Genomic DNA, 16,589 nt, shown 5'->3' with positions numbered 1-16,589 from the left:
TTTGTATGTTGTTCTACAGGTCAACGATTGAACTCTGTTGCTTGCCAATATTGGATTCACCTGGTATTCTACTTATCACTCGTGGGAATATTTTATCACACAAGCACACACACACTTGGAGTTCTCCCGGCATCACCACTTCCACTCGGAAGTGAGACAAACAGAAGCTGGAAGTTTACTGTGCCCCGTTTCCTGGATCAAAGAGAATGATGAAGATGAAGATGAAGATGATGAGAGCTTTGGTGACGGACGACGGAGATTTGGTGAAGGCTGCACTGATAAAAAGAAGCGTTTTAATGATCAGTGTTTCCAACTGTTGTGTGTCCAAATGGGACATTATGAAAAATCCCACCTTAATGAACCCGAGGCCCGTCTTTCTCACACACCAACACATCAGCCTCTTCTATTCATAGGGCTTTCAAAACAGGAAAGACTTCCTGCAACTCATTTGAGGAAAAACAAGCAGCTAAAACAATCAAACAACCAAGCAGCGCTGCACTCCACAACGCCAACAGTGGCAATAAAGTAAATGTGGGAGGAGACATAAAAAGGATGCTTAAATCACAGCCATATGCAAATGTATGTAAACATGTAAGCAATATAAATCAAGATGATGTTTCCTTGATAAACCCCACATTTACAAATCATGACCCAGATATAATTCCTTCACTAATTGACTTACATTTTGAGTGCAAACAAAGTTCAAGCTAAATATTGGAAGATACAAGAGTTTTAGTCATCATTGCAATTAATGTGCAACCCCAATGTTGAGGAATTGCTTTTATCCTCTTTTGTTTTGTTTTGTTCTCAGTGTTTGGTGAGAAAAAAAACTAAAGCAATAAACCAACCACCACAGTACGATATTGGAGCGGAGATGAGATGTCAGAGTTTGTTTTTATTACTTGCGGTTCAATGTATTGAATTGAATTGAAAGTAATTACTTCCAAATGATCACATCATATTTTTGCAATTGTGGGAAATCTGTGAACCCGATGCCAGGTCATGTGCAGCTATCCTGCTTATTGTTGTTTCGTCTTCTTAGGAACTTTAATTAGGAGTTTGTGTTTCATATTTTTGAGACCTGGACAGATGTTTAACCAACAATATTATTTTATTAATCCTATTAGAATTTTTGTTTGGTACAGTGGCTTGTAATAAGGACAGCAGAATAGCATCTGTGCTTGCAGATTGCCCACTTTAGTGGTCTGCTGGTGTCGTCTTGTTACTGTTTACACAGAGGCGGTTTGTGGCGTTTTTGCCTCTTTGCCACACAAATGACCCCAAAAAGTTAGATTTCAACGCTTTTACTAATAAATGCATTCACTGAATTGGCTTGTTGCTGCTGCTGCTTGAGTGTTGACTACAAGTAGAAGATGCAACCATACAGTGGGTATATAAAAAGTATACAAACCCATGTTCAATTTACAGGTTTTTGTTTGCTAAAAAAAAGATTTTAAAAAAATACAAGTTTTTCACACAATTAACTCATTCACTGCCATAAATTCATTTGAACTTTTTCTATTAGTTTAACATGTTTTCCACTTTTGTTAACAAGAGTAAGAAAACCTAGAATTTTTTTATTGTACATTTAGAACAGATGTAAAATTTGTGATCAATCGTGAGTTAACGAGTGAAGTCATGCGATTAATTACGATTACAAATTTTAATCGTTTGGACGCCCCTCTTTTTTAATAACCTTTTTTTAAATCACGTCAGGCGATTCAAAAAAAAATTCCGCATGACTTCCCTAGTTAACTCACGATTAATCACACATTTTATTTCTGTTCTAAATGTACAATAAAAAAAATTCTAGGTTTTCATACTCTTGTTAAGAAAAGTGGTAGAAATATTAAACTAATAAAAATTGTTCCAATGAATTTTTTACGTCTATAGCCGTCAATGGCAGTGAATGAGTTAATGGGACCTTTAATCTGTACCAATAATAAGTAAGTAAGTAAGTAAATAAATAAATAAGTCGAATGGGGAAGTAAACATAAACAACTGAAATAAAATGGTTACAGCCTATTGTAACTAGAATGTGGCTATGTTCACAATTAACCAATCACTTTCAAGCACATCTTTTCAATCATTTATTTTTATTTCCCCTCTCAAAAAGATTACTTTTTTTTTAGTTGGTGGACTTTCTTTCTTTTTTTTTCTTTTTTACAAAATGTTGGCATTTGAACAGGGGTGTGTAGACTTTTTATATCCACTCTAATATTCTTGGTTCCTTTTTTAAACTCAGAATGCAGAAAGCACCAAATAGCGATTGGTGCCTTATCATGTGACTAGAGTGCCACACTGTTGGACCTGTTTAAGTTCAACTGTGTTCATGTCTGTGTCTGCGTGACTCATTTCGTTGCCATTTATTACCTGTGCGTCCGTTTTTCTTCATCTGGGTCCATTCCTTGATGCTAAAGTTACATATTTGTGAGAATTCAGATTTTCTTGTGATTCCTAAAATCTGCCAATGCAGATTCGGAGGCAAAGCCATCTACTATTTTTGAAAGGCTGGCAAGTATGGCAAAATCTTCTTTTCTATAGTAAAGTTTATTGCCATACACAACCTTATTCAATGTCCTGATTTATAGAGCACCCATTGAAAAACATACCCGGAAATTAATAAACAGATGGGGGGGGGGGGGGAGCACATGGCTGAGGAAAAACTGTGAATATAAAATATGTTCAACGTGCACAGCTCATTTGGGGGGGAAAAAAGAGTGTTGGAACATAAACAAACGCAAGCAACTGTCTTTCATTTCCTTCCATGTGTACAATTGTGACTTCCTGTCCTGTCCTTATGTTGTCTCTGATAAATGTGTTCCGAGGTTCTCCAGTGTGTGTATATGTTTATGAATGCCACTTGACTCTACTTTTAAAATGTTTCAATTCGTTGCACTCTTCAAATTTTCATTACATGCAGTAATGTTATCTTGGTTCAGAGCACATTGGCTTCATTTTGCCTGTCGGAATTATTTCACAGACTTGAGAATGGGTGGTTTGCCGTTTGTAGTTTTTTTTTCAGTGTATCCAAACAATCTCGGGATTCAAAGTTTAAAAGCTCTTCACTTTCAGGATGCGGATGCTCTTAAGGGCCATGTAAAGTTTGCGTGTGTGCGTGTGTGTTTGCGTGCATGTGTGTTTCGTTTCAAAGTGTTTGCCGACAGGTGGTCAGGTTCCCTCATAGTCAGACACAGTTTGTCTTGAGTTTCCTGCTACTGAACAATCGTGGGAAAACCAGAGGTCAAGACAAAAAGAGAATTAAAGAGGGTGCGAGAGATCCAAATGGCGTGCAACAACTTCCTGCTTTGTTATTGGCGGATTAATACAATGTGACAGGTGAAACCAATTGCCTCCCGACAGTGTTCATAATGACCGGCATGTGCGGATGGAAACATAGCAAGGATATGGGAAGTCAATGAAATAATAAAGTGTTTAATCTCACAGATGGCGCTGAGAACGAACCCTGCCTTGATCAGATTTCTTATGCAGGGGCCTGTTGTTCCTGCGTTCATTGTAAAGGTTTGATGTGTAAACAGGTAGTCGGCTGAAAACAGTTGTTTAGGAAGTATTACCTTTGTTGAGGATATTGGAGGACAATCGATCAAGAGCAGATGGCATTCAAGTTGCTGTGGGACTTGGCATGGCAGGGCTTTAGCTTTGAGACCTACAGAAAATATGGAAATTAGGGAATGGTTATTGGAGAGATGCCAGGTTATTTCCTCATTATACATATTACTACTTGCGCTACTTGTGTTCTTGGACAAGGCACGGTATACAGTAACATTAATTGTATTGTGTCAAAAACATTAATTTGCTCAGTCTGATCACGTTTAACAAGAGATAAAAAATTATGATACATTTGATTTCTATCTATCTATCCACAGTCAGTCGAAATCACGTTGAGTTACATAGTTACTTTAAAAAAAAAAAAAGTTTTATTTTTACTTGATTTTGTTTTACCTGTCTTTACTGCATGACTGTTTGTTTGTTTTTATTCCATGTACAGTACAGCACTTTGTATGCAGCAATGGTTGTTTTAAAGTTTAAAGTTGAGTTGGAATAAATTAATGCTATTTCAAGGAACAAATATTAGAATTTAGATTGTAAATGCAGGTCCTTGCTTGTCATCGATCAATGCTGGGTTATGTCGGGCTTTTCACTGCCCCCTTGTGGACACTTGTGGAACTCTATACTGACAGAAGTGCTAAAAATATGCACGAATTTAAAAAGTTCAAAGAACGTCTATCTACGTCTAGAAAGCAATAGTGATCAACCTACCATATTCCCTACACTTTAAAAGTGAATAATATGCACACACAACAAATCTAAAGCATTTCGTCAAAAGTAGTCTTTCCCTAAACGTCATCAGATTCGGTGGGACACGGGACTTCCTGCATTTCAAGAGCGTAACTCTTGATTGGCTGCAAATACTGTGACGTTAAAAAATACATGTTCTGATTGGACGAAAACGTCGCGCCAAATGTCACATGGTGTAGTTTTCCCGCGAAACTGTGCCATCTTGCTGGACCTCGTTGCTCTGTGCGGGAGCTGCGTTGTTTCGTATTTGGAGTTTTATACATTAGTTTTGGATCATATCAGCATGGATGTTGCTAATGCCACCGCAGAGAATGCCGGGGAGACTGTGAAAGACGAGTTGGCGGACAAGTGTCAGAAGTTATTCCAGGCTTTTTTAGAGGAGTAAGTCAAGTAAAACGCTTTACTGCATTGTTGTTGTATCACCGCATGATTCCAATATGCATTCAAACAGAGTTGACAAAAGTACTCGGGACTCGCAAGTACAGATATTGTTACAAGTATTGTAAGTTTTAGATCGAATTATTTGCTTATGTAAAATTTGAAAAACAAAAGTGGAGCTGAAATTGAGAGTAGAAAGTACAAATCTGTTTTGAAATGTATGGAATACAAGTAAAAAGCTGTCATGAAGGTAAACTCAAAGTGCAAATGAAATGTGCTTAAGTACAGTAAATTTGCACTTCACTACTTTCCACCACAGCATTCAAATAATGATTTTTGTTTTTGCCCCCACCCTTTTTGTTTGTGTGTGTTTCAGATTCCAGACTGCGGATGGAGAAGTGAAGTATGTCAGGGAGGCTGAGGAGCTGATTAGACCCGAGAGGAACACACTTCTGGTTAGCTACATTGATCTTGAGGTCTTCAACCAGGAGCTAGCAACCACCATCCAAGAGGAATATTACAGGTGTGGAGCCTTTGAGATTACATTAACATTATGGGTGTCAAACTGAAGGCCCGGGGACTAGGTCAGACCTGTCACATTTTTAATGGCCAATTAAAGTGAATAGTCCGTGTTGTTCATGTTTCTTGCATAATGATAATTCAGCAAAAATAACACCACAGCTTTCGACTAATCACATTTAAGTATTGTCACAGGAATGAGATGGGAAAAAAAAGCAACTTCCTGTTGTAAAGTCTTGTGGTCCAAAGTAGTAGAGCTTGGAGATATGGGGGAAGAATAATAGTCAAAATGATTTTTAATTGATTAATAACAAAAATTATTCAATTTCCAAACTTATTATTTATTCAGCAACCAAAAGTCTTTGTTTAAATATGACTCGAAATAACAACCAGAAAATAAATTTGCAACAAGTAAAATAATACAAACCAATAATAGCAAGAAATAAAAAGTGTGTCAATGCATGCATGGGGATATATTCATATATTAATTTACGCAGATAAAAAAAAAAAAAAGAAGAAGAAGAAAGTCGTGATTGAATATTGTTGTATCTGTTACTACGGCGTTTGTGTGTAAATATTTGATATTTGAAGGAACGGCACTCCCGGAAGTCGATGCTAATGTGCTACTAGCCAGTCAATAGGATTTCCCATTCAGCTAGCATTAGCCTTAGCACCGATGCATCTAAAACGAAGTCTGCCTTGTATTTAAATATAGAATGCATGTAATTATCTTTATTGTATGTTTAGTTTTACAGCATACTCCAACTGTGGTACAATTTAGCAACTTAAAGAACGCTCAGGGAGGGCAGAAGGGGCTTTTTCGAAAACACCGCTGGAACTTTTGGAGAACTTTTCAATTTACCTTGGTAAAATTCAATTTCCATCTCAGCAGTAGGGTCTTGCTGAGCCAGGCGGGATCTTTGAGTGGGCGGGGCTGCACTGACCAAGGCTGATTGGTTGGTCAAATTTGGGGGGCGGGGGGGTTACATTGGCTGGGCTCATCAAACTCATTTGAATTAATTACTGAGAACTCTAAGACGCCGGGGAAACACAATTGTAAATTCCCTGCGGAACTTTTACAACCAAGAACTCCTTTTATCCAGAACTCAAAAGATCCCGGGCTTGTTGGTGGGAAAGCAGACACGTCACACGCTTGCTCCAAGCAACACGGTGCATTTAGGGTGCATTTATAATGCAGGAATGTGCATACACACAGCACCATTTGGCACATTCATCGTTCTTCTTCGATTGATAATGTTTTTATCATCGATGTGTGCGAGTGATTATTGTTGCTTCCTGTCTTCAGAGTCTACCCCTTCCTCTGTCGGGCCGTCCGCAACTTTGCCAGGGATCATGGGAATGTTCCTCTCACAAAAGAATTCTACGTGGCCCTTGAAGATCTGCCTACTAGACACAAGTGAGATTCATCGACACTACTTACAAAGAATTTCAGGATGAGCTTACTTTGATCTTATTCTTCACTTTCCAACTCTTCATGGATAGACCAATACATTTCCTGCTTTACATCAAATTTGTATTCGTACTTCAGGATTCGCGAGCTGTCATCCATGCGCATCGGGACCCTGGTGAGGATCAGTGGTCAGGTTGTGAGGACGCACCCCGTCCACCCTGAACTGGTGAGTCATCTGGCCGCGCACGTCGGCGCTGACCCGTGCCGTTTTTGGCCGTGACCGTCCGTCTTCTTGGTCTCAGGCGAGCGGCACCTTCCTGTGCATGGACTGCCAGGCGGTGATCAAAGACGTCCCTCAGCAGTTCAAATACTCGCCGCCCACCATCTGCCGCAACCCAGCCTGCAACAACCGCTCGCGCTTCCACCTCGACACACACAAGTCCAAGTTCATTGACTTCCAGAAGGTATCTTTGGGGTCGCGTGCGCGCGTGGAAGGTCACGCGGTCGTTTTGACGGTGCGCTTCACCTTTGGTTATGTTCAGGTGCGTATCCAGGAGACGCAAGCGGAGCTGCCCCGTGGTTCCATCCCACGCTCCCTGGAGGTCGTTCTGAGAGCTGAAGCGGTGGAGACGGCTCAAGCCGGAGACCGATGTGACTTCATCGGGACGCTGATTGTGGTGCCAGATGTCTCACAGCTCAGCACTCCTGGTAAGGTTTTAATTTATCCTCCTCATTCTCACTTTTTTTCTTTTTTTTCCCTCATCTAATTGTGTGGTTTCCTTTCCCAGGTCTGCGAGCAGAGACCAGTACCAGGGTAGGCGGACCTCAGCGCTCCGAGTCAGAAGGTCTGAGGGGATTGAAAGCTCTGGGAGTCCGAGAACTGTCGTACAAATTGTCTTTCCTGGCCTGTAATGTTGCGCCTACAAACCCACGGGTAAGAAGGACAAACTGCACAAATGGACCCACATTTTTTGAAAGTCTTTTTTTTGCTTAGGAAGTAATGGAAACTGTTCCTGTCAATCATTAGAGCTTTATTAAATTATTGTGCAGTGGCACCTTGACCGATCCACAACTTGAGCTGTCACTTGGTCTTGTTATTGTTTTATTGCAAGCCAAAATTACAGTTAGGAGAAAGCTTCAAATATACCGCCGCTGGAGTAAAGGAAAAGACAAGTCAAGGATGCACTTCCAGTCGTTTATTAAATGTGACAAATGACCAAACACCCGAAAAAATGAAATGCAATGAAAACACAAGGAGCCAGGCCAAAATTGACACCTAGACGCTCATACGCAGACAAACTGACATTCCAGCTGCTGATGTCACTCACTAGGCCACGCCCCATAAAGGCACACAGATGACACGAGTGTTGTGATTTTGAACTTGTCCCAACAAATGGTAATTACACGATTAAAAAAAATTATATATATAATTGCAATTTAATAGTATGCCGTATTTCTTCAAGGTCCTCTTTGCATGTATTTTTTAGGGATGTTCAATAACACTTTTTTCAGGCCAATGCGAGTGTGAGTACTCAACTCTTTTACGTACTCGCTGGTACCGATACCAAGTGACCACTACCAGTAGTGGTGTGCCAAAAAATCAATTCTCATAAGAATCGTGGTTCTCATTTAGTATGATTCAGAATCGATTTTAAAGGTCCCAAAATCGATTTTATTTAAATTATTTTATACTGTCTTGCCTTTGTCTGTGTGCCTTTATTTGGAGCGCTGTTCATGTTGTACTCGATTTGGCCAATTAGGGGCAGTGTGATTCCACGCGGTCTAATAGACTGTTAAGTTGAAGCCACATTAGAGAGTAGAAGGAAAAAGTCACGATCAAATTATTCCAATAAAACAGTTTTTTTTTTCAGCATGGAGCCATTCTTTTGAGTGATAAAAGTGCCGCTAGTTAGCATTAGTGAGTCAGACTGGAGTAGATCATTACGATTCCTTTCACATCTATAGATTGAAGCAAAAATTATTTTCAATCAAATCATTTTGAATCAAAAATCTTCCCTAATCGAAAATCGATTCTGAATCGAATCGCAGGCCCAAAAATCGGAATTGAATCGAATCATTCAAAGATTCCCACCCCTAACTGCCAGTAGTGCTTCTAATACATACAATTTCAATTGAATAAAGGACAGATACTTTTAAAGAAAGACTTTTCATTAATTTCTGACAAAGACAGAACAGATACTCAGAATATAGATTTAAAGTCCAAAATACAACAAAAACAACTCCCCCTGAAATGAGGATTCATTTGTAATAAATTTACAAAATGTGCTAAATGAAATTTACAACTCTCTGAGTTCTAGTATTATTTGGTATTAAATTCAGGTGCAATATAAAACTGTTAAGCACCACACTATGAAGTTGGAAATTAAATTAAGTCTAGGTGATACAGCTGAAAAAATTATCACAATGTATTTCATATCACCCAATAATGATAAATACTGATATTTATATATATATATTTGTTTTTTAACCTAAATAAATGGATTAAAATGAAACACAATAAAATACAACTATTCAGAGAGAAATGTTGAACCAGCCCATTTTTCCTGGAAAACACTTATTGGAGGCTTCTTCCCATTTTTTTTTACTTTTTTTTTGGGGGGGTGGATTAAAAAAAAAAGAAAAAGAAAAAAAAAAGCAGGGTTCCACTGTATTAAAGTTTTTTTTAGAGTGCTGGAACAGATTAATGCCATTTCAATTAATTTCAAATGTGAACAATTTATTTGACTAATTATACAAGTGAGTTTAGTTTCAAGCTTGGTCACGGAACAAAAGAAACTCTTAAGTCAAGGTACCACAGTACATATTCTAATTATCATTTTAACATTCACGCTGTATAATCCAAAGATAACAAATGTGAATTGTCTCTGTAGTTTGGTGGCAAGGAGCTGCGGGAGGAAGAGCAAACAGCTGAGAGCATCAAGAGCCAGATGACCGAGCGAGAGTGGGAGAAGGTTTTTGAGATGAGTCAAGACAAGAACCTGTACCATAACCTGTGCACCAGCCTCTTCCCCACCATCCACGGTCAGCGTCGCGGTCCTTCCTTCTCCAGTGGACCACAAAAGCGCTGCGTTAAACATGCGTGATTTGAACGTGGCTGCAGGCAATGACGAGGTGAAGCGCGGCATCCTGCTGATGCTCTTCGGGGGCGTTCCCAAGACCACTATGGAGAGAACCTCGCTGAGGGGAGATGTCAACGTCTGTATTGTTGGCGACCCCAGTACTGCTAAGAGCCAGTTCCTCAAGTAAGTGCACAAACAAGCACAGTGACCAATGTAGCATTTTTTTTTCCATAGCAGTCATTTTGATGGCTTTTTTAAAATTATTATTATTATTTTTTTTTTTTACAGCATACCTAACTCATTCACTGCCATTGACGGCTATAGAAGTCAAAAATTAATTTGAACTATTTCTATTAGTTTAACATTTTTTTCCACTTTTGTTAACAAGAGTATGAAAACCTAGAATTTTTTCATTGTTAATTCAGAACAGATATAATTTTTTTTATTGTTAGTTAACTAGTGAAGTCATGTGATTAATTACAATTAAAAAATGTAATTGCCTGACGCCCCGAATTTTTTAAAAATTATTAAAAATAAGGGGTGTCAGACGATTAAAATTTGTAATCGTAATTAATCGCATGACTTCAATAGTTGACTCACGATAAATCACAAATTTTATATCTGTTATAAATGTACAATAATTTTTTTTCTAGATTTTCATTTAAAAAAAAAGTTAAACTAATAGAAATAGTTCACATGAATTTTTTTATGTTTGTAGTCGTCAATGGCATTGAATGAGTTACAATACAGAAAGAATATCAACATTTATTTTTATTTTATTAAGATACACATTTCTTTCTGTACTAAATGTTCTATATTTAGTTTAAGAACAAATGTTCAAGAAAAATATGTTATTTTCAGTCGTCAGCAAGTGGGAAACTATGTTTTTAAAGCTATTAATTATACATGAAAAATAATGAAGTTATCAAAGTAATTATAGAGAAAATATAGTAGCCAAATATGTCAATGAATGATTGGATGCGCTTGCTTGATTGTGTTACCCGTGTTGTCCGCTAAGAGGCGCTGTCACTATAAACTATATTAGCAAGAGGAAACAGGAAGTAAACAGTTGTTGGCCTGGAAGGGCATACAGGTTTTTGACCGCTTTGGCGGATTTTTTGTGTACTGTACGCTTTGCGCTCGTGTTTTATGGATTTTGTATAGTTTTCTTTTTGATGTCAAGAAGTCTCACTCAAGTAAGAAAGCTGTATTTTAACCTATTTTCTGACTCATTGATGTCACAGAGAAGCAAAAGCTAAACATTAGCCGCCTAGCGCGTCCGATCAAGCTGGCTGGCTATTACTCAAAATATCAAGTTTTGACTGTTGAAAATGGCTAAATGAGTCAAGTATCCCTTTAAAACCATGGTAAACCGTCAAACCGGTAATCGGCCCATACCTCATGATAGGTATGATTTTTATGATTTTAAATGGTCTGAAATTGTCAATAAAAATAAACATTCTTCAAAAAGATAATTTACCGAATGACTTTTGTGGTAACATGATGCATTTACAACAGTGGAACCAACACAAACACTGTAGCAATTTTGTACAATTGGGAAAATTAATTTCAAGTAGCATTAGAAAGTCTTCAATTTAAATTGCTTTAAGCAACCCTGGTTCAATTAACACATGTTACACATGTCTTAAGTTTAAACTTGGTGTGTGCATGGTCAAACATGTTACCAATCACAGATTTTGACCTGTTACGGGTGGGTATGGAACGATCCCGCACCCAAACAATGGCCGAACTTTGACCTCTCTGTGCTTGTGTGTGTGTAGGCACGTGGAGGAGTTCAGCCCCCGAGCCGTGTACACGAGTGGCAAAGCGAGCACCGCCGCAGGTCTGACCGCCGCCGTAGTCCGAGATGAAGAATCCCACGAGTTTGTAATTGAGGCCGGAGCTTTGATGCTGGCTGATAACGTGAGTTTCTGTCTTTTCGTCGTTATTTAATCAAGCAAGGGCTGTGTAGCACTGGATTAATTAATTGTCCTAGTCTGCAGTCGGGTATGTATTTTTCTTACACTTCAATAGATGGCAACAGACAATTTTTCATCTCTTACTTGTGATGGCTTTGGCATTTTTGACAAATGACCTCTACACTTGAAATGTATGAGAATAAGCACGATTATGTCCAGTGGGAAACCTTGTAACATGAGTAATATGCTTGAATTGAATTGGTTAAAATAAGAGTTTGCCTTTTTAAGGGCGTGTGCTGCATTGATGAGTTTGACAAGATGGACCTAAAAGACCAAGTGGCCATCCATGAGGCCATGGAGCAACAGACCATCAGCATCACGAAGGCTGGAGTCAAGGTGAGAGTGGAAATTGAAATCAAGTCGAATCCAAATAATGTTTATCCCAAAGTTATAGTTTAATCATAGACCCATATGGTTTTCTCAAGGTTGATACCGATTATTATTATTATTATTATTAGCTCATTCACTGCCATTGACGGCTATTGACGTCAAAAATTAATTTGAACTATTTCTATTAGTTTACATTTTTTTCCACTTTTGTTAACAAGAGTATGAAAACCTAGAATTTTTTTTATTGTACATTTAGAACACATACATTTTATGATTAATCGTGAGTTAACTATTGAAGTCATGGGATTAATTACAATAAAAAATAATAATCGCCTGACGCGATAAAAAAAAAGAGAAGATTATTAAAAATTAGGAGCGTCAGACGATTACATTTTTTTATCGTAATTGCATGACTTCACGAGTTAACTCACGATTAATCACAAATGTTATATTTGTTCTAAATGTACAATAATTTTTTTTCTTACTCTTAACAAAAGTGGAAAAAAATGTTAAACTAATAGAAATAGTTAAAATGAATATTTGACGTCTATAACCGTCAAGAAGGCCGATAACCGATATTAATTTGCAGAAAAGAGAAAAAAAACCTTGTATTGGATCTTTTTATAACAAAAATTGCAGGGAGTTCCCAGCGTCATTATAATTTTTGATAAAGTGGACATTTAAATAAATTCTTAAACTAAAAGTTCCATGTATCTCACTGAGCGACAAATGCATGCGAATGTCGCTAATTTGGGGTCAAGGTTCTTAAAAGGTTTCAAAAGATCGTCACAGATGGTGAAAAATTGCCAGAATATGTTTGAAATGTCTACGTTCGCAAGCATTCACCGCTCAGTGAGATAGCCGCTTTATCGGCCTTCAGATTCGTAAAATGGCCGATGCTGATATTTGCCCAAATGCCAAATATCGGCACCGATAATCGGCAATAATATAATAATTGTTTTTTTTAAGTCCTCTCTTAACTTACTGGACGGTGTCCTTGAGTGCCAAGAATGGCGCCTCTAAATATAATTTATTATTATTATTATATTGTTATTGTTATGACAAATGAATACGGTTATTCATGCTATGTTGTTAGCAAACACGTGCGGTTCGTAATGTCAAAATGTTGTACATCTGGAATCCGCCTTCATCTCCAGGCCACCCTGAACGCTCGCACGTCCATCCTCGCTGCCGCCAACCCCATCAACGGGCGCTACGACCGCAGCAAGAGCCTGAAACAGAACGTCAACCTGTCCGCCCCCATCATGAGCCGCTTCGACCTCTTCTTCATCCTGGTGGATGACTGCAACGAGGTCGGTTGTTGCCCTGCTCGTCCGGCGGCTGACCCGGGTCACGTGACGTCCCGGTGAAATGGAGAACGCTCTGCTCGCGTTGCAGGTTACGGACTACGCCATCGCCAGGCGCATCGTCGATCTTCACTCTCGCGTGGAGGAATCTGTGGACAGGCTGTACTCGTTGGACGAAATCCGGAGATACCTGCTGTTTGCCAGGCAGTTCAAACCCAAAGTGCGTCCGCCGGTTTCCGTGGTTTGTTGATTGCCGAACCCCGGTGTGTGAACGAGGCACGTTTGACAGATTTCCAGCGAATCCCAGGAGTTCTTTGTCGAGCAGTATAAGCGTCTGCGGCAGCGCGACAGCTCGGGCGGCGTGACCAAGTCGGCCTGGAGGATCACCGTGCGACAGTTGGAGAGCATGATCCGCCTTTCCGAGGGCATGGCCAGGATGCACTGTTGTGACGAGGTGGCTCCAAATACAAACGCTCTCAAGCAAAAAAATGAATCCGAGCTTGAAATTCTTCACGTTTTTCCTCCTCGTGAATCAAGGTGCAGCCCAAACATGTGAAGGAAGCGTTCCGTCTTTTGAATAAGTCCATTATCAGAGTGGAGACACCCGACATCAACCTGGAGCAAGATGACGAACAGGAAGAGGAGGAGCTTCCGGAAGAAGGTACTGAGGCCTTTCATGTATATTTACATCCACAAACTACAAGTGTTCCGCTGCCATATAAACAGCAGTTGGTTGTTTGCGCTTCTGCTATATTGCTGATTTCCATGTTTTTTTTTTTATTGTTTACAGTAACAGTGTACTTGTGATACTAGGAAAACTTTAAGATTAAGATCCATCACGAGCTGTATCAAAAATGGTACTTTTATAAAGATGACTGTGCTCTCATTGTAATGGCATTTTTACATACAGGAAGTTCTTGTATTGGATCTCATTAGAGCTGGGATGGGCAACTGGTGCCCGCATGTGGTCCCCGACCACACTCGGAGTGGTTCCTTGATTAATGTTGCAAACTTTCATAATGTTTATTTTTATTTTTTTTACAAAAAACAAGGGGTAAACGGGTGGAATAAAAACCTCAAAAATATTCAATTATATTGAAAAATGCACACAAAAAATGTAATATGCAAATTTATGGCTTTGAGTGTGTTGTGAAAAAATGCACAAAATGACTTTTTTACACTTTATTCTGGTTTGCTGTTCAGCAGTTTTGTGCCGTCCTTGGATGAGAAATGAACTATAATTTAACAACTCATATACTCCCCAAAAAGTATAAATACGTTCTATTTCAAATATTACCATGATCCCAAAAACGTATTTTAGTTCATACAGAAGGCTTTGATGCAGCCTCTGAACTGAAGAGAAAGCTTACAGCAATGGCAGTTATTACAAAGACCGCCAGCAGGTGGCAGCAGAGTACGAGATCAACCATGTTGCAAAAAGGCTTTCCCTCCCGGTGTTGTAAACATATTTAGGAATAATGATGACACTTAGCTATATTCTAATGCTAATTGGAAACAGATAGAAACATACTAGATATCTTTCTTTTGGTAGGTTCCATGTTTTTATAGCAACAGGACACAATATTCTGTGGGCCTTGCAAAATCAATCCAAATCCAGTAAAACAGCCGGGAGCGAAGGGGGGTTGCTTCAGTGAAAATGGCTGGGAGTGAAGGGGTCGAAGAACTTATTTTGTCCATATTTAAAACTGCATTTTTGCCATACAATTAATTAGGAAGAGTGTGGCCTCTGAGTAGCACTGATGAAAAATGGTGGCTCCCTCCAGCATTTTTGTTTACGTTGCCCATCCCTGCACGAGCTCGCTGGGTTACACTTGATTTGTGCTGTCTCAGCTTTTACTTTGAACTCAGGAGACCAGATCGTGTCCACTGTGTAACGGATTGTCTTGTATTAATCTCTTAAAATGCAGGAAACATGCCTAACGGAGTGAACGGTGAGGTCGTCGGAATAAACGGTCACGTCAATGGCGTCGGCGGTCTTGTGAACGGCCACGCCGAGACTGGCAGTCAGCCCAAACCGTCCCTCCGTCTGTCTTTCGCCGAGTACCAGCGCATCTCCAACTTGCTGGTGCTGCATCTCCGCAGATCCGAAGAAGGTACTGTATGTCTTGCAATCCTTTTTCCACTACGCTTGCACGCTGCTCAGCCCACCCCGATCAGGTGCGATGCACATTTGATGTATTGGAGAAAGCACTCAACTGTATGTTCTAAATGCAGACTTGCAGTTTAAAAGTGAAACGTACAGCAAGTGGCAAAGTGGACTTCCTCGCTTTCATCCCATGTTTTAAGAATTGCTCAACAATTGTTTTGAATGATCTTGCCTGCAGCTGAGGAAGAGGAGGAGCTTAAGAAACAAGCAGTGGTCAATTGGTACCTGAAGGAGATCGAGTCCGAGATCGACACGGAGGAGGAGCTCATCAATAAGAAGGGACTGATCGAGAAGGTCATCCACAGGCTGGTGCACTTTGTAAGTCGACCTGCCGCACAAAGTACTCCCATTCCGATCGGCGAGTGTGACCCGCTCTTCATCTCGTGTCTTTTGACTTGCGCAGGATCACATCCTCATCGAGCTGTCTCAGTCGGGCCTTAAGGGCGCCGAACCTGCTAGCATGGAAGAAGACGTGGTTCTGGTTGTCAATCCCAACTACACCCTTGAAGACTGAATTCCTCTTTCGCCCCTTCTGATTTGTTTCATTTATACAAATGTGCGCAAAAGTAAAAAACCCCAAAAAAAACAAGTTTGTTACCCTGTTGTTTAATAAATGCTCATATTCAAGAATACATAACAGTAGCGTTGGACATGGTCTGAGTTGTACAAAGATTTGATTGAGCTTTTCAATTAAAAACTAAAAACGGAGGTTTACTTGTTACATTTGATGTAAATATGCGGTTCTTCTTAGTCAACTGTCCTGAATTGTGTAGTAGGTGATCAATAAAAATGTTGCGTGTGCCTTAGTATTTTCTCTTACTATGTGTTTTAGGTTAATAATACAATATTGGCCTTTGCTTACTGTTTATAACTTCTTAGATACCAAATCTGTTTTCTGTAGTGCTGATCATTCAGATAGCTGGTGAGCTGCAGCCCATCTTAAGATTGCTTTGGGTGTGAGGTGGGGTACACCCTGGATTGGCCACCAGTCAATTTTGTTAATCGGATGTTTATAATTCAATTGATAGTCAATAAGATAAGGTGCACGTTTTCATGCATAATGTAAATAAGGTTAAGGTATAGAGGTGTATTGCGAAC

General features: G+C 39.4%; 1 protein-coding gene across 1 annotated transcript; it reads left to right on the top strand.

Annotated features, from left to right (window-relative positions):
• Positions 1–4,510: 4,510 nt before the first annotated feature.
• Positions 4,511–16,297, top strand: mcm6 (minichromosome maintenance complex component 6). The gene is made up of 18 exons (XM_086075694.1): positions 4,511–4,701; positions 5,075–5,221; positions 6,524–6,634; positions 6,767–6,854; positions 6,931–7,092; positions 7,171–7,336; positions 7,417–7,562; positions 9,520–9,670; positions 9,750–9,891; positions 11,490–11,631; positions 11,916–12,023; positions 13,175–13,330; positions 13,416–13,544; positions 13,614–13,778; positions 13,862–13,985; positions 15,253–15,438; positions 15,670–15,809; positions 15,895–16,297. The coding sequence occupies exons 1-18, from the start codon at positions 4,604–4,606 to the stop codon at positions 16,003–16,005; spliced, it is 2,472 nt and encodes an 823-aa protein (XP_085931820.1). The 5' UTR covers positions 4,511–4,603; the 3' UTR covers positions 16,006–16,297.
• Positions 16,298–16,589: the final 292 nt, after the last annotated feature.

Source organism: Leptonotus elevatus, chromosome 1 (genome assembly GCF_054856555.1).
Source record: "Leptonotus elevatus isolate MCC_2025b chromosome 1, RoL_Lele_1.0, whole genome shotgun sequence".
In the NCBI taxonomy this organism is placed as follows: Eukaryota; Metazoa; Chordata; class Actinopteri; order Syngnathiformes; family Syngnathidae; genus Leptonotus; species Leptonotus elevatus.
This window is presented reverse-complemented; position numbering and strand designations above follow the sequence as displayed.

Excerpts from the sequence above, each read along its gene's own strand:
- mcm6 (XM_086075694.1), top strand. The coding sequence starts at position 4,604 with ATGGATGTTGCTAATGCCACCGCAGAGAATGCCGGGGAGACTGTGAAA. Across the intron at positions 5,222-6,523 it reads ATCCAAGAGGAATATTACAG|AGTCTACCCCTTCCTCTGTC; the intron begins GTGTGGAGCCTT and ends TCCTGTCTTCAG. Across the intron at positions 13,986-15,252 it reads GGAGGAGCTTCCGGAAGAAG|GAAACATGCCTAACGGAGTG; the intron begins GTACTGAGGCCT and ends CTTAAAATGCAG.